Source organism: Anopheles cruzii, chromosome 2, assembly GCF_943734635.1.
Source record: "Anopheles cruzii chromosome 2, idAnoCruzAS_RS32_06, whole genome shotgun sequence".
In the NCBI taxonomy this organism is placed as follows: domain Eukaryota; kingdom Metazoa; phylum Arthropoda; class Insecta; order Diptera; family Culicidae; genus Anopheles; species Anopheles cruzii.
In genome coordinates this window covers 23,603,821-23,629,770 of record NC_069144.1, presented here as the reverse complement: position 1 = coordinate 23,629,770, position 25,950 = coordinate 23,603,821, and the positions used below count along the sequence as shown (strand labels likewise).

The 25,950-nt window shown below is 49.3% G+C and overlaps 1 protein-coding gene across 2 annotated transcripts; it reads left to right on the top strand.

Moving 5' to 3' along the window:
- The first annotated feature begins 227 nt into the window (after positions 1–227).
- LOC128268892 (tubulin beta-3 chain) lies at positions 228–22,496 on the top strand. 2 transcript variants are annotated; one of them, XM_053006187.1, is made up of 5 exons: positions 228–282; positions 2,062–2,111; positions 19,943–20,051; positions 20,384–20,628; positions 20,694–22,496. In XM_053006187.1, the coding sequence occupies exons 1-5, from the start codon at positions 264–266 to the stop codon at positions 21,648–21,650; spliced, it is 1,380 nt and encodes a 459-aa protein (XP_052862147.1). In that variant the 5' UTR covers positions 228–263; the 3' UTR covers positions 21,651–22,496. The 2 variants fall into 2 exon arrangements, with proteins under 2 accessions (XP_052862147.1, XP_052862146.1); XM_053006186.1 differs by lacking the exon at positions 228–282 and having other exon boundaries at positions 1,991–2,111.
- Positions 22,497–25,950: the final 3,454 nt, after the last annotated feature.

Below are 25,950 nucleotides of genomic sequence, written 5' to 3'. Positions count from 1 at the left end.
TGTGTAAACAGATGGCTCTAGCAGTGAATTGGTCCTCCTCATTATTCTTTTTTGGCAAGACCACCTTGCTTTGACATCAGATAAATGATTTCAGGTCGAAAAATAAATATAAATTTAGTTTGCAACTTATCTTTGAAGAGGTTAGACCATGTCGACTTTCGTGCCTTACAATAACATTTTGCGGGCATCATTGCTTTTTTGCTACTTGCTGTAGAAAACTGCTAGAGAATCGCATAAAATTCTTGTCGAAGCTTACGGTGGTCATGCTCTTGGAAGATCGCAGTGCTTTGAGTGGTTCAAAAACTGTAAACATGGCGGCTTTGAGTTAAGAAACAAATAGCGTCGGAGGACTCCGAAAAAGTTCAAAGACGCTAAACTACAAGAATTTTTGGAAGAAAATGACACTCAAACACAACAACAACTCGCAGATAAACCAAATGTGTCCCAATATGCCACATCCCTAGATTTGAAGGCCCTGAAGGATCTTTCAGATCCAGAAGATTGGAAAATGGGTGCGACATGAACTGAACGAAAGACAGCAGGAAAACCGAAAAACCAAATCTGAAATTGTGCTGGTGGGACCAGAAAGGTATGGTGTATCACAAGCTCCTAAAACCTGGTGAAACCGTTAATTCAGATCGCTACTGACAACAATTGATCAATTTGAACCATACATTCGATAAAAAAAAATGTACCAGAAGACACAGTGCGGTAACTTGGCTCCATGACAATTCGCCGGGACACAAAGCAAAGCTGGTTCAAGATACAATCAAAGCACTTGGTTGGAGAGATGCTATCCCCCGCCGCTGTATTCACTAAACTTGGGGCCAGACTTCCGATTATCATTCATTTTTACCGATGGAACACGCATTGGCTGAGCAGCACTTCGATTCCTATGAAGACGTCGAACATTGGATGAAAAATTGGTTTGCTTCAAAAGACGAACAATTCTTTTGGCGTGGTATCCACAAATTACCGTAGAGATGGGAGAAATGTGTAGCTATCGATAGCACATACTGTAAATAGAAGAGAATTTTTAAATGATGTGCCTTCTTTGAAAAAATCCGATTTCATCCTTTTAGCCTAGGTAGATGCGTGTCGAATAAGTTAAAAGTACTTACACGGTATACAAGAAAAGGTTTACATTCTTCCTCCCGAATCGCCCAGAAAGAGAACAAATTTACTTTAAAATATTATCTCAGCTGCTGCAACGCGAGCGCTTATCGTTGCGCTCTTTCCGCGAATATACGCGAGGCTGGGGATGCTGATTGCCGCACACCCTGACCCGATTTGCTATCTTATCAACCACCGCACAAGCGAAGCGTTGCACGCCACCATCGCCGCCATGAGTCATCGGCCCGGAGCGAACGCATTCGTTGCGATCGGAAATGCTCCCGTTGTGTAGTCACCGCACCAGACGAGACGCAGGAGCGCGATTTTCTTTCCGCGTCACGTGGCGAGTGGAACTCAGCGGCCCACCGAAAGGTGGTGCAGCACTCCCAAAGTATAGGCACTCACACAATTTTCCAAAAATCTTAACCGACGCGTGCCGTTGCAGCATTTGCTGATAAAGTTTCGCCCTAGGCAAGGTTTTCCTCCCAGTCGAAGCTTGCCCGCCACACCGCACGGTCTCTCCAGGCGGTGCTGGAAAATCCCTCCAACACGCGATCGTGCACTTCCGGAATTTCCAGTCCGGTCACTCTCTCTCTCTCGGCTCTCGGTTGTCGGTGGCACTCATTGGCATCTCTCGCGGGCCGCGTGTGCGTGTCTTTCTAGCTCGCCGGTGGTGTTCCGTTGGTTCAGTCACTTGCGCACTCTATTCGTGGTCGGATCGTTCCTGAGCTTCCTGAGCGAAGATCCAGCTTCCAGCTACCCGGAAAAGGTCCCGCGTGCCGTGTTTTCGTGTCACAGTCTTGTGCCTCCGTCTCGTGCGTCCGCCTGTCGCCTGTGGTTCGTGATCGTTGATCTTCCAAAGCAGACCGGTGTGTTCAGAGCCTGTGTCAGCAGCAGATCGTGCGTGTGTGCCGTTCCGTTACAAAACCCAACTCGACATCATGAGAGAAATCGTGCATCTGCAGGCCGGTCAGTGCGGCAACCAGATCGGTGCTAAGGTAAGTGGATTAAAGCCCTAACACCCCTAAAGTGATAAGAAGGCCAACGTCTGAAAGGCCTAGAGCTAACCCAATCCACAGTGATTATCCCGTGCGTGGTACGGAGGGTCGCTGGTGCAGCAAATGTCAGGAAAACCCATCCGCCATATCAGACATCCGGTGGCCACTGGCCCGGGAGTTGCTATCAGTTCCATGAACTGTGCGTCCGTGGTGCTCGCTTCGAGATACAATCGATCGGACCTCGCTCTGTCCGTCCGTGGTGGCCGGACTCTCCGATAAGAGTTTTGCGCTAGAGTTCTGCCTTCGTGGACCTTGCTGGAGGTCCCCCCGAAGGCACGACTCTCTCGAGTCGGCGAGGAAGCGTTGGCCGCGCTGCCACCATGTGCACATCCGGTGTGTGCGCCTGGGGAAGCAATCTTTGTTCTGTGGCTGGCGCGTTGGACCGCGCAGCTGGAAATTGCCGTCATTCCATTTGGCCACCGCAAAGTGGTGGTGGTGGTGGTCCCGTCCGTCTGGCGGACCCAGATTGGCGTACCCATTCTAATTAACGGCAGTTGTTCGGCATGACTGGTCCCCAGGTGGTTTGCTGGCCCCCGAGGCTGGTCAGCGCGCAGATTTGGAGTGTGCGAATCAGCGAAGCGAGTCTGGTCTCGTAGACCACGGGTTCCGCGGGTGCAGCGAAGTTGGGCGCGGGGCACTGCGGAGCCGGTGTAACGACCTCTCAGCTGACTCAAGCTCAGCTGTAGCCCGTGGCTGTTGGCCGACGTGGTCCTTATCTTGAGGCGTGCGCGCAGCGTTGCGATTTTTATGGTCTGATTTTCTTGGCTTTGGTGTTGCGAATTTCGGAAGAAGGTTCTCCGGAGCGGAGATTCTGTTTTCCCATTTGGACTGGCACAGAAGCTGATGCACAGACGGGTTGGGTTGAGCTATCGAACATCAGATCGTGATCCTTCATTTAACGGTTGCGACGGATTGGATTTTTTTTTCTTAGATTACTGATTGATTTGATTGGATTTTGGAGTAACTCTGCTCGGTCGGCCATTGCACTTTTCGTGACTGTAATTTAATTAGATTTGAATTGAAATTTGCCTATGTGTGGCTAACACTGTGACGTGCATGTGCGGTTGTATTTGCCCCGTTCGAGACGTTCAGCTTCGAATTGAAAACATCAAATGGAGAAATCGGCCTGGTTAGTGAAAACCAGCGTCAGTCCCAAATTTTGTTAAAAAAATTAACACTAACTTAACATCAACTAACCGATTCATTTTTAAAAGTGGCAGACATTCAGCTAAAAGTTAAACACTTTGGTTGACAGATATATTCGAAAACTGTAAAATGGCAGCTCTGTGATTTCGAATCTACGAAATGCATGACCGATGTATGAGAAATAATTAGATAGCCCCCACACATGAATCAATTTAATCTTGCAATGTGCATGCTCGAATTCCGGAAATCCTTCCGATAAGGCCAGAAGGTACCGGGAATTCGAAAAGTGTTGCAAGTACCGAATGAAATCACCGCAGAAGTGAATCACGAAACGCCGGGGTGGCGAGACGGGTTAAACAATATTATCTTTGAGTAATTAGTGCAGCAAAGTCGTCGGCAATCCATTGTCGTCGCCGTGCCGGAATGTCATTCATGAATCCGAACGGAAGTGAGCTTTAAGCGAAGGGTAATTTGAAGGCGAGCACGTTCATTCACAGTACCCTTTTTGCTACATTGAATTGGATCAGTTGTCTTGACAAAACATAAAAATATTAAACTAATACACCTCGAGGGCCAACCGTGGAGCACGGAGCCTTGGAGCACCTGATAAAAGGTGCTTACCACCCAAGGAGAGAGAGATTGGATGGAATTGGAGTGTCGTTTTTGTGCAGCGCGATGTGATGCCACGCCATGCGTGAGAACTCGCTGTTTTCGCCTCCATTTTTTTTCGCTCACCGCGGATCGCGCGGATTTCCAAAAGGCGAGCGTTGGTGATTGGACGCAAAAAATGGCTCCTCTGCTCTATCAGACACACATATGGATGTGGCAGCAGGGCACGCACGGGCTCGGTTTTGAAGGTTTGCAAAACTGCGAAGTGAAAACAATAAATCGACAAACCGGCACAAAAACTCCACGCGCCATGGCGCAACGACCATAAAATCTGTGGAGGTTCCCGCGGTTCGCTCGCTCGGTAACCTTGACCCTTTGTTAGCGACAGACGTTTTGTTTTACTTTTACCTACCCGTGAGAGCCTCACTAAGTCATCTGCCATGCCTCAACGATGTTGGGAACTCCGTATATGCTCCGGTGCTCGAATCGGAAGACACAAAAAAAGTACACTAAAGTCTCTCACTGCCGTGTGAAGGGAGCGTTTTAGTAGGAGGTCTCCGTCACGCAACAGGCCCTTTCACCAATTTCACCCCAAACGTCTGTGAGGTGGCGTGATCTGAATGGCACGCCCCGGTGGACAGAAGTATGAAGTGTCACATGGCAGGTGCACCCAACACATTAATTAAGCTGCTCGATTCGCGAGGTAGGTGCGTTCAGTGACCTGCTTAACACCGGGGCACCGCTCACTTTCACTCGCCCGAAGCCCGCCCGAGAAGATGCAAACGTTCAAAGGCTAACGGAAGGTCACAACGGGCCCCACCATCTCAATCCAATTACAGTCCCATTTATGGGGGTTTACGCCATCTCCCCATTAGACATTGTAATCGAGTTGATCAAGCGTCCGGCTTGGCGCGGCTTCGGTGGTTTGACTACTTCATCTGACGCTGGAATCTTCTCGTGTGACGTACACACGCCGCACATAAAAGCAGCCAAAGACAGACGTGGCCCCCAGGGCGCTGTATTAGGAGAAGTTGAAACTGAAATGGAATGTTCTGATTACATAAATAGTGGCCCCGGCCCCCCTGGGGGGGCACTCTTGGGCGGCATTGGTGGACCCCTTCGGCTAGCCTCTCTGTCAGTTCCATGATATCAGTTGCTGGTGCAGAATTGACGTCGACGTTGAAACCAGTTCGTTTTGTTTTTTGCGGATAGGGAGCGAATTTCGCAAAACGAATCCCAAATATAGCGCCTGCAAACGCACCTGCTGCTGTTGGAGGTCGAGGTTGCCGTCACCGGACTTGCCGCACGCACGTGGACACTACAAGATCTGAGTGCGAGTGGAGTTTATAATTTACTGTCTTTACAAGGGTTACCCAGTTGGTAGTATCACAGCGATTTTTACAGGTGATCCTCACAAAAATGGTCATTGGATTCACGGTGCTTTGAGGGAAACTCACTTGGGGAGGGCGTCCAAGTCCAACGGGTCACGAATCCCGAGGGTAATTTATGGTAACCGAAATCGTCTTGGCATCGTGGCCAGAGTAACCTAGGCAGGCCGTTATACGCCCGCTTTCGTTGTTCTTCGTCCTCGCCACATCCTCTCGGCGCTCGGCCAGACCCGCCGCCCGAAGCCGACGCCCAGAAGTCATTAAACTTTGGTTCCAACCAACTTTTTTTCGCGATTCGCGAAGCACTCTCCCGTACGAAGCCGGAGGAAAGGAGGGTCTGTATGGCCTATGCTGCTGGTAGCCGATAGCCGACGCCCTTCTCGGAGACGTCTGGTCCAAGAGTTGGAGGAAAATTAAATCAAACTCATCAGTCCGCCAGTCCAGTCCGCGGGTCGCACGGTTCAGCGAACAGCGGCTGATTTCCAGAGCGGCGGCGAAGCCAATCGGTTATGAGTTATTGGTAATATAATGGTCTAGAACCGGAGCTACCAGGCGGGCTCGGGAATGAAGTCGAGGCGCACTGGACCGGTGCAATTTCTTTCACCATCAGGGTTAGGCTAAAGCGAGGTGTGAGTAGAAACCTCAATCTCATGGCGCAATTCTCTTGAGGAATTCTCTTGAGGAGTTGCACAACTTTTAGAAGCTCTCTAATGTACGCGTCTAGAGGCGTCAGACGGTGGACGATAATTGGCCGGGCAGCAACTAGGGTTCGGCTGAAGCGATTGGGGTTCGTTGTACTTGCGCTCGCCATGGCGGCGATCGGCGATTAGGTGATCCATTAGAATCATATCAGCATTAGTTCAGTTCTAGGCCGCGGCCACCTGACAGCGGTACATTGAACGATGAGGTGCCGTGTCGTCTTATCGGGTTACCCTTATCACAACCGATGACGACGCTCCAAACGTCGTCGTAATGTCGCTCCCGTGAAGCAGTTATGACTCCATGACTCCAACATGATCGCTACAAGAGCTCCAGTATCCCGCTTTTTTGACATGGAACATGTCTCTATAATGGATAGCTTAGATTTTGTTTTTGTCTGAGTTGACCTGCCGGCTCGATGTTTACTCGTTACAAATTGATTTGGCGTCCCATCGAACGTTCCCATAACGGTCGTTTTTGAACGATCACAGACCAACCGAAAAACCAGGCCGGTGGACCTAGCCTCAAATTTCTGATTAAAACTCCACGATCTCCGCGCCACTAATTATCGTCTACACCACGGGCAACCGGGCCGCCGCGCAGCACGAACTGTTTGTTTACTGTACCATGGCGCGGCCGGCCGGACCTAGAACAGAGCCGGGTCTCTAGAGGTTCCATGGCGTGACTTTGCGTGTGTTCTGGCGATGTCTTTCCTGCCTAGACCCGGTTTCCTCTTCCCGGCAGACGAAGACTTCTCTGGGCTCTCGGCGCAAGTAATTAACATCGATAATTATCTTCACTCTGGCGCAACCTGCGCGGCGGTGGTCCAGCCTCTTGCGCGAGGTTCTCAGGATTTTCGGAGGTGTATTTTTGGACTCCCGTACGGCGGCGGCGACGGCGGCTACCCGGAAAACGCAGTGCACGATCGTGATCGTGTGTACAGGTTCTCTGTCTTATGTGGCGTCTGTCGCGTAATTAGCCTTGCAGCAGCACCGGCAGCAGCTTCCCGTTGCATCTCCTCGAGCCGTGCCCGGTAGATGCGACGGTTTAAACGATTCAACACGTTTTTGGCAGCACCAGTAGCCGCCGCAGGTCGTTGACCATCGGGGCTGATCGACTCGGCGTGTGGCGTGTGAGGGAAACGTGATATCTCGGGAGTCAGGAGTCGATCGACAGCCCTGGTGACAGGCTTCCTCCTTACTCCAGAAGGCTTCCAGGAAGCACCCATGTCACCGAAACCCCTGATGGCGAAGCTAGTGATCGCATTCGATGCGCGTGACACGAATTAGCTGACGCGCGATTGGTCTTGACAACGGAACGTTGGGTCCAGAACCTGGAGCACGAGGACCCACCGGTTTCGGATTCGGACACCGTGCAATCCACCAACAGTCCAAACAAACGCAAATTAAGCCGTTTTTTGCTGCTGTCACTTGATGAAGCCCCCGAAATGCGAGCCCAAATGCCGGCGTATCATTTGGCGGACCATTCCGTGTCTAAGGCAAGTTGGGGAATGGTTTGTGAGACGTGAATCTGGCGTCGCGATCAGATCGCGGTTCCCTCGGGTGACTTCGTTGGACAATGGCGGCAGTGGAGCACCGAGGATAATTATTCGCGCTACGAAAGCTGACGGATGTAAGACATGGCCAGGTTTTTGAATTCCACCTTCAGACCACAGCGCCACAGCGTGACGAAGCTAGACACTAGACTAGACCGCTAGTGGCTGAAGACACGCACCGTGCGTGGAGTGCGATCTTGCGGCGTGCGACACTTTAGGAGCCTAGAGATAACTAGGGCTGATTGCGGAACAGATTCGCTTCGCTTCAGGTCTTTTGTTCCAAATTGGCGAACTGGGAGAATATCCCCACCCAAATCAGCATACAGTAGGGAAGTGCGGGAAGTAGATGACTCATTCGGTTGGAACTGAAGGCGCGCTTGGCGAGGTCTAGTCAAGACGTTTTCCCCGAAAATACCTTCCAGGAATACCAGCCTACACAGGCACCGCTGCAGCACGCCAAATGTCGCAGGGAATGCGTGATGGTTTATAAATAAATTGCACCCCAAGATGGCACACATTCGTCCGTTGCTCTGTCGTAGAGGTCCCAACGGTAGCGGTATGCGATTGCCTCGTTGCCGCACTTTAACGACCTGACAACTTATCAACGGACCAACGCGGATCTTTTTCGGGGCCCCTGTTCCCGGCCGGTGCCGTAGAGGGCCCTCTTGTGGCTGTGCTTTTCCGAGATCCGAGAACCACTCTCTAAATATAGTCACCACCGAAGACAGCCTGGTGATGCACCGCGGTGCATGCAAATGCACCGAGGCAAAGTCGCGGACAATGCGACAGCAGACGTCGGCGGCCAGCGAGCGATCGTTTTGCACCACGAACGTTCCCCTGCGTTGGGTTGGAGTTGTCCTGAATTCAGAGGCATTAGAAAAGGTACAGACCCCACACCCAGCATCCCGGGAAGGGACTTCCCACACGAAGGGCGGTTGACAGATTTGGTGATACGCTGAAGACTAAAAATAGTGCCGGCGTTCTGTCGGGCGTGCCTGACGCTGCTGGACCCCCGTGCCATGTGCCGACGACTAAAGTGGAGCTAATTGGGGAAGACTTGTTCGGTGCGCACCTCCGGCGGGCGCCCGAAGAAAGAAGCGAGGCCTTTAATTTAATTTGCTACAATTAATTAAACTTTCACATCCCAATTTTCTGGCGTCGGCGGCAGGGCCCGCGTTATCGGCCACCGTCGGGGAGAGTGCGCTCAATCCGATTGAATCCATCGCGCACAGCTTATCGGGGTCGTCGGAGGTTTCGCCCGAACAGTCTAATGATTATTGGGTGGTGACTTAAATTAATTCGGCCCATCTGACTGGTTTTCTGTGTTTGTATGTACATTTCTGTTGATAGCATTAGTACCCTTGTTGATGGAGCTCGGAAGCTGTTTGAGAGTACTCTTGAATATGAAACGATAAGGACTACGCTTTCAGAGCAAAGATTGAAGATTGAATGTCTGAACCATCAACAAACTGGCACCATCAAACAATGGCACACTTAAAAAGCCACGCAAAATGCATGATAACTTATGCTAACCTTTTCTTGTCTTACTTCACAGGTAAGCTCTTGTCAAATTACTAAAACTCGACCCCACAAAAGCTGGGCGGTAACAATGGTTTCGTTTTATGAAATCAACTTACAGTGTGCACCAGTCACGGTCACTTAGTCTTATCTCTTTTTCAATTGACAGACAATTTTATGAATACTTTAATGGAAAAGTAAAAAATTGCTAAAAAATGTTTTTATGAGAAATTCTTTCAAACTGAAATAATCAAATCAAATCAAACAAATGAATGAATCAAACTGAAAATAATCGCAATTTTGTCGAAGCCTAAATGTAAAGTAAATGTGAAGTAACTTTTGGACTATCATTGCCTTGTGATAAAGAAATGACATGAAAGTCATTCGTAAAAGGTTCGCAGAAGTCAATCGTACGGATGAAAATAGTAAACTATATTTTCATTTTTTCAACTTCATTTTCCGCGAAAATATCATTTGCGAATGTCAGTCCCGGGAGCCATTGGGCAATGTGTTGAACAGACTTCAGTTGAGAAGATGAACACTGTTTAACCGTATTGTACAACGTAAATAGGCCAACAATTCTGCATAGACCCACTTGCTCCTCTTCTGCTACACTTTCATGTTAAACTGTGCCCTAAACGGTAGTTCGCGCACAGCTCTGCTATTGCTTCCTTTTTACCGGATCGCACACCGAGCGCATCTGGTTCTGGGGCAGCCTTCAGCGTTTAAGACAACCAACCGTAACATAATTCAACTTTCCTCGATCTCTCTGTTTCTCTCTTGGGCGAACCACTTAATCTTTCGCGATGAGGCTTACAGTGTTAATACCGCTGGCGGTAAGCCAGCTTAACTTGCGAGCGGTGCTTTGTCTTCGGCATTACTCGCGGATGACACTTACTCCGGCTGGCGCGATGTGACGATGAAAATGCGAAAAATATATCTCCTCTGTCTGCGGGAGTACAAAACCGTTTCCTTTCCATCACGGCACGGGGCGCGAACACGGGCCCTAGACCTCCTAAGGTTAGGCATGACTGATTAAGACCTCCACCGACCGGGGCGCTCTGACGTGCCCCCCCCCTTGGTTCGCCATTTTGCTTTCATCTTCCCGCACGCGGTTCGTAGTTTGGTCGATCTCTTAGATCTCTGTCTCTCCCTTTCGAGCTTGTCAGATCATTTAAAATCGTTCATCATCCGTTTTTGATCGTTGAGTTGACACATGATACCTGGTCCCTCATCAGCGGCAGGGGTTCGCGATCTGTCAGCGACTCGGCGAAACGTCGGACTTCGCGGTCCAGGAATCGAATCGGATTAAAAGCGAAAGCCAAGCAGCCAAGAAGCCTCTCCCCAATGGATTGAGTTCCGGTGAAGCTACCCGTTGAATTTGGCGAAGCCGTTTCTCACGCTGCATACCGCCGACCGGGCTGTTTACTTTGCAGATCGTTTTCACTCCACCATGTTGGCTTTTATTAGGCACACGACGCGCTCTGGTCTGGTTCGCTTTCTCGCCGGCCCCGAAGACACTAACGGTAGTCGGGCATTATTAGACCATATGTTGTATCCTCGTGGCGCAGCGAAAATTGGAACTCGAAGCTCGCCGGCCAACAACAAATCGCCCAAATCGCCGTGTTGTGTTTAAACTCTGGAAACAGTGCGATTCCCGAGCGAGATTCACCACGGACCATCGAGATCGAGTTCCGGGTAACGAGTCCGTCGCGAAGGTAAGCAACTAATTGCGCGCGAAGAAGAGACCACCGAGACCACCGAGTTTTGGGGCTACAGCAAATAGAAAACTGGGCTCGGCTCGGCACACAGCCTCTTTTCCGGTGGCCGCGGTTTTCAATTTTTGCAAATCGATGAACGGCCCGCGGTCGGTGAACCGATTTTCCGGAAGCGCACAGCCGTCCTTTTGGAAAGTCACGATTCGTTGGTCTGACGCGCGCGCTCATGCTCGCACACAAGAAGAAGTTAATTGTTGTGTCGTGAGGTTTGGAACCCAGGTCCGGACCAACCGACCGGATCGATCCATCAGCCTCCGGTGCGAACCTGCCTGCGAGGCGAGAGTTGGCGAAATGAACGATTGTAGTTGTGACAAGGCAAAACTTCCGTTTGAGAGCGAGCGAGAGAAAGCATTTGAAAGTTGGTTTTGTTGATTGGCCTTGGTGGCTAAGGCGACTAGGCTCCGATCCGCGATCGGCCGAGATTAGCCCAGTTCGCTCTCCCAGCTAAATGCACGTTTTCGCTAAACCCACAAGCGCTTACCCCGTTAATGAGACGATCGCTGGGAGGGCCCGTCATCTAATGAGACGGATGATTGGGCGCTTGTTTCACTTTTAATAGGGTGGCTGGTGGCTTTGTCTCTTTGGGACAGTTCAGTGAAGCAACATTTGGACAAGGTTTAAATGTGCATTTGACCAGCATCTCTTACAATAACGTCATACATTTTGTTTATTGATGCCATCCAAGCAGGTTTGTGAATGTTCTTCCTGAATGAATTCCTGAAACTCATCATGGCGTCAAGAACTCGGTCAAGTGACGGCTTCAGCCTAAAGTGGTAATGCCTGAGGTCAGTCGGTTTTGGGCAAATACAGCCTTTGGAACTCCAGAGATCGTACATGTTACTGGTGCGTCTCCTTCGGTAGTCGCCTGTCTTAAAGCATTTGTCCCAATCTGTAACGCAACACCATCCCAATTTTTCACAGATCTTTTAAGGTTTAGCCACAGAAGTTGAAATGCCAAAAACCAGATCTCCTGAGATCCTGGGCGAAGGCACTGGCACTGGTGTCGCAATTCCATGATCTCGTCGTGGCCAATCCGACGCGGCTGTCGTTTCCCCACTCCTGCAGCTGCTACTGCGTTAAGCCCGAAAGTAGATCACGCCGATAGGTGGCGAACTTCCGTACAAAAAAGCGGATCATAATTTGATGTCGGTAACACGGGAATTTGCATCGCAATTGGCACGCTCCGAACACTCCCTGACTGCTTGATCCACGGTCGACGACTTCGCCAATCGATCGAACCTACTTTCGGGAGTATCGATATCGTAAAGAGCCTCGGCGGAGGTTAGTTCACCGTCCATTCGGTGTTTGACCGGATTTAAACCGAGGCGCAAAGGTGACCACCGTGTACCAGAAAGCCGACGAACTGGAACCGACCACTGGGGGTGCGAGGTTTGTGAAATTTGCTCAACTCAACTCGGACGGAATCGGTATCAATCCCGGTGGATTCGTCTGGTCGGGCTCTCCAACACCAGCAGAGTAGTGCAACTGGATGGTCACGGAGTGGATGCACCATGGTAGCAAGAAGTGACAGCGTGCTTCGTGGCCTGCAGCTCCCGGCCACGGTAGACGGAGCAGCACACGGACGAGACCGTATCGAATGCGATGGAAAACCCACATGATTAGAGGCCACTCTTGGGGAGAAGGAAGCCCAGGAAGCCGGCCTCGGTGGTCGATGAAAATCCATTAATTACTCGGCTAATTGCTGTGCCGGAGTGTGAAGCTGTGTGTACGGGTGCGGCTTGGCTTGTAATCAGCGCACCGAATTTGGGTTACGCCGGTTAACGGTTTGTTATAGCGATCGCACCTGCCGCGCACATCAGGCCCCTGGCTGCTGCTACTGCTACGGCCAACGGGGAATGGAATTTTGATCGATCGAATCGTGCGCGCCCGATTGCCCACAACAGCGTGAGTGCAATGAATGGGCAAAGCGCCGCAACGCTTTCTGAGCAGAGTACATGTCTGGCCATCTGTGACAGCAGCCCCCGGGCGCATTTGGAGGTTAGACTTTATGGGAAACCCCTGGCGTGCGATCGTAACCGATCGAAGTGGCTGTGCACCTGCGGGCGGCTGCCGTTGATTAGATCAACACCGAGCTTCACCTTTTGGACCGCCTCTCTCACATCGTAATTGATTCTGGGCTTACGATGCAGCAGAAGCGCAAAGCATGACTCAAAATCTGACGGAATTTGCTGGGGAGCAAGTGTGGAATGTTTCTTGCCTAGCCCAGCAGACGTAGGGTGTCGATCCTGCCAACTGCGTCAGAGTTCATGGCTGGAGGTGCATTGCAAATTGATGTATTCTGATCACAGTTGACCTTTGCGATTACATTTCTCGATGAGAAACCATTGGAAAGTCCGAATAGCCCCACAGCCTGATCAGGGATTTCCTTCCCAACGGTTGACGGTGATGAATGGACCATTTCACCAGCACCACGGCACGCCCGGAGAAAACTTTGCCCCCGCCGCAACCCGGATGGAAAGTATGGCACCGGGCCGGAAGGGCTCATAAAATCCCGTCACAAACCACGGACAGTAAAATATACGATTGTGTCCCCAAGAAGCACTTGACTGGGTCTCTCTTTCATGCTCTTTCTCCCTTTCCCTCTCTGTCTCTCTGTGCTGTTGCTGTCGAATTTCCATACCTCTAGTTGATCTAGTTTGTGGTTTTTTCGGGAGGGCCTGGAAAAACAAATGTAGAGGATGCAATTAATTTTGGCCCCCTCGCTCATACCGTTAGCTGGAGAGCAATGCTGGGCCTCTGCTCGTACACCTTCTGTGGGCCTTCACTGCTCATTAGACTGCCACGACGGTGCGAGCAGAGAAAAGTGTCCCCAATTTATGGACGATTTTCTCTAGACAGTTCAGTTATATGTCATCATTTCGGGGAAGGGAGGTCACAAGACGCCCGGAGATCGGTGGAGTTTCTCCAGCTGCCCGGCCCGGATGGGACGGGTAGTCGAACCGAAGGAAAACCGAAATTTATCTCCAACAACTTTTGAGGGTGGGGACTAAATTAGACAGTCCGGGTTTCGCGGCTTCGCTGCCTTAGGGCCGTCATCTGTCCCAACGCGCGCGTTGGTCCTCTTCGGAGAACCCATCATACGTTCATCAGCGTCGCCGTCGCTACGTCGCCGTCGTCGTCGGCGGGTACTTTAATTTGATTTAAATTGCGCTCGTTTTACCACCACCACCGCTCACCGATTGAAGTCACTCGCGGTTCTCGCCCTGTGGCGCAACATTGTTCGGTTTGGCTTCAAAGAAGAGCCCGGGGACACCAGTGCACAACACCTTCTTCTGCTTCAGTAACATGTGAGCGCAACGTGTGGGGGTAACGATTAAACGTCGCCAGGGTTGAAGCCCTCTTTCCTCGTTCGAGTCGCCATTTAATGTCTGTTTATGATAATGTGCTGCTTCGTCCACCTTCCTGATTCGTGTCACTTGAGAGAGTGTCATTTGAAGAATGCGAATGCGGTGCGATTATGTCTCGTTTTACACCCGTTTCGGGGGTCACAAATGATCCTCATCGCGATCCTCCGGATGAGGTAATTGAGCCACCGTCGATTCGGCCGTTCTGCTTTGGCTCATAATTTAAGCACTTTTGTGGAACTTTGACATACCCTCTGACGGCGGATTATGCACGGTAGTTTATGGTCGCCTGACTTGGGGATGAATATGGTCTTTGGTTGTTATGGGCTCTGGTGGTCTTGGAGTAGCTACGCAAAATGAAACGTTCGGTGCAGTAGGAATTGGAGATTTTTTAATGACCACATAAAAACCAACTAAGTCTGAAGGTTCGCTTTGTGACTCTTCTTCACAACTTGGTGGCTTGGCTTGCATATGTTTCAAGATGACCTCATTTTGGAAATCGAACAATATACATTTTTGTGTAGAGTTGATTCAAATAGGTAGTCTTGACTATCCCTTCATATATGGATAGTCAATCTAGACAGATGCGTCGAAATAAACAACACGGGTGTTCCTTTGAATCAATCAGTTAAATAACTTTACATATTTGACTTAGCAACATTCGTTAAGTGCTCTAAAGAGCTTAACTCAACAGCCACAGCATCGATTTCCAATCCTCGTGGTACAAATTAGACACTAGATTAGCTGCTACATATACTACTTAAAACATAATGCAGTTTTCATTTTTTTTCTTTTATTTGGAATAGTAATTGTACACAAACATTCCTGTTGGTGTGGTCTATAATCGTTCAAATGAAATTAGTTCTGTCTTCAAAATGCAAACATTCGGTGAATCATTCAAGCTGCGGAGAAAGTTCTCAGAAGTGCGCCGAAATACAATACACTGACTTCTTTCACTGTGCCCAGAGCCAAGGCACACTCATTTTGGCTTATTATAACCAATTGTAGGACCGATATTTTTAAATTGAAACCCGCTGGCGCCGACTCTGTTGACCGGCACGGCGTTAGACCCACCGATGACTCAGACGGTACAGATGCCGGGACATTCGTATTAATCATACCGTCTTCTCTACTCTCCACTCCGATGCTTGCGCATCGGCTAATTGTCAGCACCGACGCCGCCGCCGACTCGGCAATAACTGTTCGAAATTGCCTTCCGCGTGACAAAGGAAATTGGTGGCGTTCGCCATTGTCCGCGAAGATTGCAGTCCGTCCGGGGGTCTCCGGTCGTGCTTCTCTCATTTCACGCGTCACCGTCTGCACGGTACCGGGATCGGCTTGGAATTGGAGAACTACGCCATTCCGCCATTCATTTCTGGAAGGACCGAGCCGAGTCTGCGCAGATGTCGGCTGTCTGGCGCGAGAATCGGTCACACATTCTTGGCAATAAAATGCGCGTAGCTCGATCGTCGCGCCAGCGACGACGACGACTACAACGGATCGGGTTTCCAGCCCAGCATCCTTCCATCATCGCTCCGTTCGGTTCCTTGTTTGGGTTTTAGTGGTTCGCCACCGCGCCCGAAACATAAAAATATGGCAAGCGAGCGGGGAGACTGTAACATTGAAATGCGATATGGCACCGACCCCGAAAAAAAGAAGGTTTTTCGCAATCGCAAGAAGTCGCGAAATCGTTCCTCCTCCCGTCCCTGATGATGACGGATTAATCGTCTCGACGCCTAAGCCTCACATTGGAGAAAGCAAAAAAGCGAAGAGCAACGATTTCCTTAGAGGTCGCTACAATGTTGTGCCCGAGTTATGAGTTCACCCTCGCCGCGACTACTAGCCGGGTGCGACTGACCTCTACAATGTTGGCGGCGGCCTGAATCACCCGATCGTGGGTTCGTTTCGATCATAACTTCCCCGTTGTTTGCCTTCTACCCCTGCTCCGCCAACCGTACACGGAAAGGCTCCCATTTCAAGCTTCTATTGAGCCTTCGGAGTGGCCGTCAGATTGCAGAACTGCAAACGAAAAGAGTTGCTTCAGCACACCGACCGGACAGACATAAACAGTGTGCCGGGGAGAACGGAATTGTTTATGGTTTGCCAGAATGCGACCGTTCTTTGGAAATGGATGAAACCGATTAAAGGTTAATTCAAAGTGTTAGGAAGATGGATTTTTGTAAATAAGTTTTCACTTTTATAAATTTTACCACTTAACCAGAGTGCGGATAATAAGCACCAGAGCATTGAACCAGAACTCAGGCAGGATAATAGCTTTATTATCTTACAATAATAAGATAATAAGATTGTTGTACAATCCACACGTGGTTTTCCGACTCATGTCAAAAATTGACAAATGAATTTACTAAAGACCATACGTGCATGATCGATTATAATTAAACTACTGAGTTGAATTCCCAGTTTTAAAAAAATCAAAATTTAGATGGATGTAACTTGATGCGTTGATTAGCTACTGCCTCGTATCAAAATATACTTGTCGCACCTTATTGATCGTCGTGTAGGAGTTCTATCATTTGTTTGAAACTATTTCAACAATTTTCCTTCTCTTGTTCTATCAGCACAATTGTATTCTAACCCTAAATCTCAAGTAAATCATTCCCACCATTCCCAATTAATGCTCGCGTGTCTCATATTTCCGCGTTTGTGGTTCGGTGCGGTTGCATAAAAACCGCCACCAGCCATCGTCGCTCGATGCTCCATAGTCGGCCATAAATTATGTCTGTGGCGTCTAAAAATACTAATAAGTTGCCGCGTGCCGGTGGACGGACTCTCAACTCCAAACACCCATGCCTTGGTGTGCCTTTGCACATCTTTTGCATGTTGCCTGCTCCCCAAAAAGCATAAGCCGGCCGCGTTTGCAGCATAACGCGGCCTTATGCTGTGGCCCGGCACATTCGTGCAGCGTGACAGAGCCCAACTGTCGGCGGCCGAAGCGCGGTGCGTTTTTCGAGAGCTGGTGCCGAAAATAAGTCCTGTCACGTGGCGTGGCGTTGGAGATTGCCGTCTGCCGTGTGGAAGATAAATTATATGTTGTCTTCCGCGGCATTTCCCTGGCTAAGGAGTCGTTGGACATTGACCTGGCCTCACGCACAAGGTGAATGCACCCTCACCTATTAGAACTCGTGGGATGCTCTCTTCCACATCGCTTAGGATGACGGTTATGATAGGTGCGGCCCCCCTCGAACCCCGTTTTTGGGCACTCAGGCCTGAGAACTATTGCTCCTGTTCTAATAAATAAAAATGAAGCTCTGTTTGCTCTTCGATCTGTAAACAATTAACGAAATAAACGGCCGTCACTAGGGTCGTGGTCGTTGGTCGTTGAAAAAAACGGTGACAGCATCGGTGGAATCATTCCGCGGAGCATTCCGGGAATGATTGAGGCACCGTTAGTTACACCTAAACCAAACATCTCGGTGGTGGTCTCACTCCGAAATATTCGCACCATGAACTAGAGGCCCCTCTGTTGAAACAATAGTACACCGTTCAAATCAACGGTATGGCACGTGTGCCACTATAAACCTGATTAAATACAGTCACGTGTACCTGTAGACCGTAGCTAATGTATACCCGTCGATACCGGTAGGGTTTTCGGTGTAAATAGCTCAATTGACCCATTTGGTTTGTTGCTCAACGACCCCTGAATACCAAGTAGTGACCGTCTTACGAAGCGTCATCGGAAGTGACAATGGGTCGCCTGCTACAGGGTGATTAGAACTGTGGCAACACCACACGCAGCCTGGATCGATCGAGTAATTGCTGTTGGGAGGGACCCCCAAAAAGATCTTCCAAGTATCTCCAGTAGAACCACGAACCACCAGCACGTAACCTACGGATCGCTGATTTCTGGAAGCTTCATTTTATCCCTTTATGGCGGCCCCATTTCCCAATTTCTCTCGGGGCGGACTTGGCCACCGGGCGCATCCAATGGAACGGTATTTTTTTGTATATGACGCTTAGGACGGGTTGTGGCCACATATTGTTCGCCTAAACAGTCTCGGCGTACAGTGGAACTGTAAACTATTTGTACGTTACGCTTCGATTCGTTTCGGGTTTCGGCTAGTTCGCCCATCGGGGTCTGAATATGGATGGTGGCATCGCGGAATTGGTTTTATGACCTGCGCACCATCGGAGTACCTTCAGCATTTGGGATACAGATATGGGATCTTGTAGCGGTGGGCGCGACGAAAGAAGGTACCGAAATCGGTATCGACACCCGGCACTCTTAGCCAGAATGGGTACAGGCCTGTCTAGTGTTTCCAGTCCCATATCTTCCATCTCCCTAGCGAATCGCCCTCTAAGACCCATTCCCAGATGCACTCATTTCCGAGAATGCCTGGCAAACAGATCAAATGTTATCCGCTACCGGTGCTTAGGTTGTGTTCGTTTTCTAATTAGATCGTGCTAACCCTTTGGAAGACTTCTTCACAAGCTCACGGACTCAAGAACCGGAATAGAGTTTTATAATGAAAACATCTTCGCGATCCTCGAAAAGGGTGCCCCTAGTGTTACTCGACACACAATATCCGATCCCCTCAACAACCTCTTGATGTCCCGAAGATGAAGCAATCTTATCAGAAGTGCTCACCAAGAATGGGTTGCAACACGTCATCAACAGTGGAAGGTAGCCCTTTCGGTGACTGCAGAACCGGATGGACCACGATCGGATTTCCAGTTCCCATTTCGAAGGGGGAGGCCCTCTTTCTAATTGACGGCCAGGCGCACGCTGTCACCGTTTGGCAGATGACAAAAAGCAGTTCAACCCCGATGCCGGTCTCCGATTTATATTTATAGCTCCACTTTTCTTAGAGAGGGCTTAGGGCTTCTCGACTTCGTCCGGTTGCATATCCGGACGCGCACCGAGGAAGCGAACGACATCACCGACCACAGAAGTGTTGATTTTATTTTTAAACCCACATCATGCACCGTCGGCGTGGAGCTCCAGCTCTCTGGGAGAACCACACACAACGCATGATTGGCCACAAGATCGACATAACCGTAAAACCTAATCTTTATGGCTGTGAAAATGTTAACAAGCGCTTCCGACAATAACTCCCACTAGGACGAACCGGGGCCAGGTTAGTCTAGAATCCCGTGGTGTTGTGATAGTCTCCGTTTGAAGTGCTCCTCGGGCTCCACCTATTCGAATGACCTCCCTACTCGTGTATCTGCTGCGGCCTGTGAGCAATTATGATCCGAGCTTAGCTAAACGATCCTAAAGCGGTTGCGTGCAGAGGCGAGGAAGTGACACACTCTGTCACCCGTTCGAACTGGTTACACAGATCGTTAATGGTTTGCGACTCACCCGAACCGTCGATTCGATACAGATATCAAACAGGGAACCGTAAAAAGGGAGGCTGGTCAGATGAAAAATATGTCGGGCGGCACGGCGCCTTTTAATTGCTTTACTTTTATAGCTTCGCCGTAAATTACATTTTTTAATGGCGCTGAACGAAAAGTGTCGCCCCGCTTTTAGCTTCGCTATATTCTCCCGGTTGAGAGTAGGTTGTGTGGACACTCTATGGATGTAATGGAGCAGAGCTCCTAAGCTAAGCGATTGGATCGATCTTAGGAATGTACTCCGTGGATCAGTGGATTCGATGTGAAGAATGGACATCTCGGGGGAATCGCAACCACAACCTGCTTACAACCTAGTAACGGAATCCTTTTCTTTGCTTACACTCTTTTTCAACAGTTCTGGGAGATCATCTCCGAGGAGCACGGCATCGATAATAGCGGCATCTACAAAGGCGAGTCGGACCTACAGCTGGAACGCGTCAGCGTCTACTACAACGAAGCCTCAGGTTAGTGTGCAGACCAATACTCTCGGGCCCTGTAACGTTTCGCAGAACTCGGTCACCGGTACCGCCATTCGATAGGTTGGTGGCCTTCGCTTCGTGGCCATTAGCCACTTCCGGTAGCGGCCCTGGCAGCACACTAATTAGAATGCGTCAGAAGGTGCCGAACCTCTCTCCGTGTGTCTCCGTCGAGGTAGTCCGTCCGCGCAGGACGTGTGCCGAATGCGGAATTGCGGGATGAGTCATTTGCCGATCTGATTCAGCTGGCCGCGACTTACCTATATGCAACCGTAATTGAATTTCCGTCACGCTCGGTTCTATCTTCCTCCCGTCTCCAGCCGTTTCGCGTTCGTCCGGCGGGAAGTATGTGCCGCGCGCCATCCTGCTCGATCTGGAGCCGGGAACGATGGAGGCCGTCCGCTCCGGTGCCTACGGCAAGCTGTTCCGTCCGGACAACTTCGTGTTCGGGCAGTCCGGGGCCGGCAACAACTGGGCCAAGGGCCACTACACCGAGGGTGCCGAACTGGTGGACGCCGTGCTCGATGTGGTGCGCAAGGAGTGCGAAAACTGCGACTGTCTGCAGGTAGGTGGACCCCGCGACACCCGATAGGCTGGGCCCGACTAATGCAATCTTCGTCCGACTTGTAGGGATTTCAACTAACGCACTCGCTCGGCGGTGGCACCGGCTCCGGAATGGGCACACTGCTGATCTCGAAGATCCGCGAGGAGTACCCGGACCGGATCATGAACACGTACTCGGTTGTCCCGTCCCCGAAGGTGTCGGACACGGTGGTCGAACCGTACAACGCGACCCTCTCGATCCACCAGCTGGTCGAGAACACGGACGAGACGTACTGCATCGACAATGAGGCCCTGTACGATATCTGCTTCCGCACGCTCAAGGTGCCGAATCCGAGCTACGGCGACCTAAACCATCTCGTGTCGCTGACCATGTCCGGCGTAACCACCTGCCTGCGGTTCCCGGGTCAGCTGAACGCCGATCTGCGCAAACTGGCCGTCAACATGGTGCCGTTCCCGCGTCTCCACTTCTTCATGCCCGGTTTCGCGCCGCTCACGTCGCGCGGCTCCCAACAGTACCGCGCGCTGACGGTGCCGGAACTCACGCAACAGATGTTCGACGCCAAGAACATGATGGCGGCGTGCGATCCGCGCCACGGACGCTACCTGACGGTGGCCGCCGTCTTCCGCGGGCGCATGTCGATGAAGGAGGTCGACGAGCAGATGCTGGCAGTGCAGAACAAGAACAGCAGCTATTTTGTCGAGTGGATTCCGAACAACGTCAAGACCGCCGTCTGTGATATTCCACCAAAGGGACTCAAGATGTCGTCCACGTTCATCGGCAACACGACCGCCATCCAGGAGCTGTTCAAGCGCATCTCCGAGCAGTTCTCGGCGATGTTCCGTCGCAAGGCGTTCCTGCACTGGTACACCGGCGAGGGCATGGACGAGATGGAGTTCACCGAGGCCGAGAGTAACATGAACGATCTGGTGTCGGAGTACCAGCAGTACCAGGAGGCCACCGCCGACGACGAGTTCGAGCAGGAGGAATGCCACGACGAGATGATGGAGGGCGAGTGCGTCTAAAGTGTGCCACGGCCTCGCCGCGACCCGTGGAGAGCGGTAGTCGACTGACCGTCGGCTCGCATTTCTTTTTTTATTATTTATTACAATCTTTTCGTAGCTAGGCAAACGATTTTATATTACGGAATACGCAGATAGGAAGTCGGATAGGTGTGTGAGTGTGCGTGTGTGATTAAAGGATCAGCGTCAGGAATAACTCGCCTGAAATATAACCGGAAATAGGGGGGAAAAACGAGGAGCTCAACCATCGTGTACCACCAGCACGATCTTGTATCTCTTGTCGAAGAAAACGCCATCGACCAGGACCGATAAGAAGCTACCGGCACCGACTGGAATCGATACCGTGCACTTACAAGCGTCTGCAGCCTGCGGCATCGGAGATCTCCGGCAGAGTTTCTCGGGTGAGAGAAACTGCTTGCCACGAGCCCCGGCCGATCAAACGAAACCAAAGCCGGCAACACGAAGACACGGCGTTGAAGATGCGCTCACTGTGTGCCAGAAGTCGGCAGAGCCCATCTGCGAAGATTCCGATCGGTTCCCTCTGGTCAGGCGATGACGAACGTTGCGACAAAGTTATTCCGGGGGCCGGAACAGTAGTAGAGATTAGCAGAGACTTGCATCGACTTACAACCGCTTTGGGCAAGATACTCCTCAAAATCGTAGATAGACAGCTAGGGAAAACAGAAAACAGGGAGCCCATACGAAATGGGTGACACACACCCGAGAGTTTGATAGGACCGCTTCCGTTCCGCGCTTTTTCGCACCATCACACGGGAGCAAACAAAAGCGAAACGCGTGCGTTGCGTGCGGTCCCCAAACCCAAAGACAATTGTAATGGCACCCAATTGTAACCCCATCCGCCACACACCGTGCGTGTGCGTTGGTGGAGTCAAGGCAAAATATATTCTCATTATTTATACCACGTACCTCGACGTTTTCATTACCTATTTTGATAATACTTCCATTTTATAGGTCATCCATGAACGCTTTAAATTTGTATTGAAAGATTTAATCTTGAGCTTCAACATGCGAACATATATGAATAGAATAATAAAAACTCACTTTCACTGCATGAAATTGCAATCATCAACATCATCATCAAATCATTTAGCTAGGACACCACCCCGCTTTGGAACAGCGCCACCTACCTACATTTTGTTGAACTATAAAGAGACGTCAAAATAGTTCAAAAGAACGGTGAATTTGATTAATTCAATTAACTATCCGGACTATCATAGATATTCATAGACTATCCAGTAAATTATGTGGACACCATTTATTTTTCGAAAACACGTTTTTGTGTTAAATACAAGCAACACACTTTTCCGCTCCTTTTAACCGCTACTTATACATTTGATTTAGTAGTAGATTGTGTCGTTTCCTCTGATTTGCTGGTCGTTTCTTTAGTTCCTCCACGCTCGGTGCTGTTGTTGGTGCTTTTCTCCGTAGTTCCATCGTCCGACTGGGAACCCTTCGTTTGCGAACCGGTGGTCAACGTTCCCGAGTGCGTTGTTGTTGCAGCGTTATCACCTGAAACTGAACTGTGATCGGATGCTGTGGTGGTCTCCGTAGTAAAACCATGGTAGATCCAGGAACCTGCGGTTGTTTGCGATCCATTGTTCGGGGCGTTGGTGGAGATCGTGGATTCGGTGGCATCTTTCCCAGTGGATGCGGCTGTGGTCACCGTCGTCGTCGTCAAAGTTTCATTCTTTACTAACTCCGGCTGTTTCGGTCCGAAGAGGGAATCCCACAGCTGTTCGAAAAATCCTTCACTAGTCTCCTTCTCGGCAACCGCGGCCGGGACCATCACCAAAGCGACTATCAGGATCGTAGCTCCCCACAGGAAGAGTGCAGGCCGTGGGTACACCATTTTGTAGGTTTCTCCGGTATTCACAAATTGACTATGTAGCCTTCGCGCCTTCCGAAAAGTGACTGAAACAAATGGCACTTTAAGCGTTGAGTGAGCCCACGGTATACTGAGTCGCGCATGCGTTGTTCCATATTGACCGCCACCATTAGCGTCCATGTGTCAGTTTCGACAAACATCTCGGGATGACTAACGAACTAGAAGGACAGTGGCCGAGGCTGCTCAACAGTGTCCCGTGTGTTGTAATCGTCCCAAAATTCCCCAACGGCCGAGTCGCGATATCAATTTGGGTTTCGAACGATTGCGGTGGATATCGTCTTTCTAATGAGTGAACTAATTTGCACATTACAAGCACATTACGAACATAATGCGATTTGGAGTGACCAAATCAAATGGATAAATAATAATCTGCAAGTGGAAAACCCAATGCGTTAACATTAAAACTAAACTGGTTTAAATAAAGGAAAATTCTTTTTCTCTTGCCCGGTGGTTGTTGTTTTCAATCAAAATGTGCTTTTGGTTTAAATTGGCTAAAAACCAGACAAAGAAGACGAAACCCGGTCGCTTGAGATTATTAGTTATTATTTTCACATTTATTTGTATATCAGATTCTCATTGAATTATCGATTGTTCAAATATATATCTGTATATATGTATATGTATATATACTTTGCTTCACGTTATTTTGCTTCGGTAGTTAATGTATCGTGTATACCGCCGCGGCCGCGCCGTTCACTTTTTTTGCGTTCATTATTGTGCGACTTCATTTCTTTCGTTTTGATAAAAACGATTTATGCACCGTTTAAGTGTTGGCGTACGCTATAAATCATAAAAGCATACTTAAAACCGTAGCTAATGTAACAAAACACGTAACACGAACACTGGTTTGTGAATGGCAAAAGCGTTAACCCCCATGGATGGATTTGAATAGTACAGTAAAACGAAACTAAGCTTTTCATTTCATGTAACGCCGGTACTAAGAAAAGATGATAATTCATTTAATCAAACATATTCAAAATCTTCACCTGCGTAAACAAATGGCAAGCGAGCTATACTAGAGACGATGCAATTAACTGCAACTCTACGCATCGCACGCTACCAGTCATAGTTTCTTGGTCGGGGCCAGTCATTTTCTTGTTATTATAACACTTGAAGACTAATTGGTACTGATAGTGATAGGACAGTTACTACAGTTATATCACTCACTGATGACTTGCCACGTAGTTTATATTTTGGCTTTGGTTAAAAAGAAAGTTTGCATTAAGGGGCCTGTACCGAAAATGAAAAAAAGACAACCTGTCTTATATTGATACGACGGCATATATTGGTGGATACGGTTAGTGTTTCCGATATTCTGCTTGTAGGCGTATCCTTTTTAACGTAAAAAACCAGAACATTCTGTACTTCAATAGTAACGCAGGTAGTACGGGCCGCTAAGCCTGGTTGTGCGCCATTCGGTTAAATAGAAGAGGAGGAACACGAGTTTGCCCTTTTATTAGTTTGTGTTTTGTGCTTCAAGTGTAAGTTACTTATTATCCTTTATGCTGCACGGCAACACCGCAGTGTTGTAGAATGGATGAGGAGATTATGAATAGGGTATTCTAACAGGTTAGAAATACTATACATTAGTTCCATTTGCTTGGATGCCTAAAGAGAGGAAGATAGTATTAGTGGCGTATTGTTAGGGGTTTATGATTTGAAATCATCTAGCATTTCCTCTGCCCTTGTCCTATAATTTCCTCTGTATCTCCGGAATGAAAAGCATCGTGGTGCATGTAGGGATAAGAACTAGACGATGGTTTTTATGGGGTCGATGATATTGGTTTTGATTTACACGGTGCTTTTGGCATGTGTTTATGAGCGTCTTAAATTTTAAAATAATCTTTTACAAAAAAAAATCGTTAAAAACTGCACACAGGTCGCAACTCGAGACACGCAAATCCGTAGCTCGACCAGATGTAGGTTAAAACATAATATCAAATGAACCACGCAGTTCGAATCCATACTAGTCCGAGCTAAAGGCGCCATTCATTCAGTCCATGTTCAGAGGCCAGTTGCGATTTGATTCACTTCTACTGGTTTTACTACTATTATCGCTTCGCGTCACTGTGCCGGTTGCTCATTCGTTAATGCGGGTACAGCAATGTAAATATTTCGCATTCCTTGGTTGCCACCGTTGTTGCTTATCAAACGCTTTGCTCATCGTTGGTGCAATAAATTCTTGCGCATATCAGTCAAAGGATTTACTGTTAGCACCGTTGCGGGTTTTATGCTAAGTTCTGAAACCAACCCAATGCCGGGAGAAAGAAACAGGTTTCGGAATACACTGGATTGGCGAACGAAATTCGGTACCGTTAGAACACAGTCCGAGTGGTCGAGAAAATAAAACTTTCCCCGATGTTTTGTTTTATGAACTATAACAAACTATCAGAATTT

Excerpts from the sequence above, each read along its gene's own strand:
- LOC128268892 (XM_053006187.1), top strand. Across the intron at positions 2,112-19,942 it reads GCAACCAGATCGGTGCTAAG|TTCTGGGAGATCATCTCCGA; the intron begins GTAAGTGGATTA and ends CTTTTTCAACAG. Across the intron at positions 20,052-20,383 it reads CTACTACAACGAAGCCTCAG|CCGTTTCGCGTTCGTCCGGC; the intron begins GTTAGTGTGCAG and ends TCCCGTCTCCAG.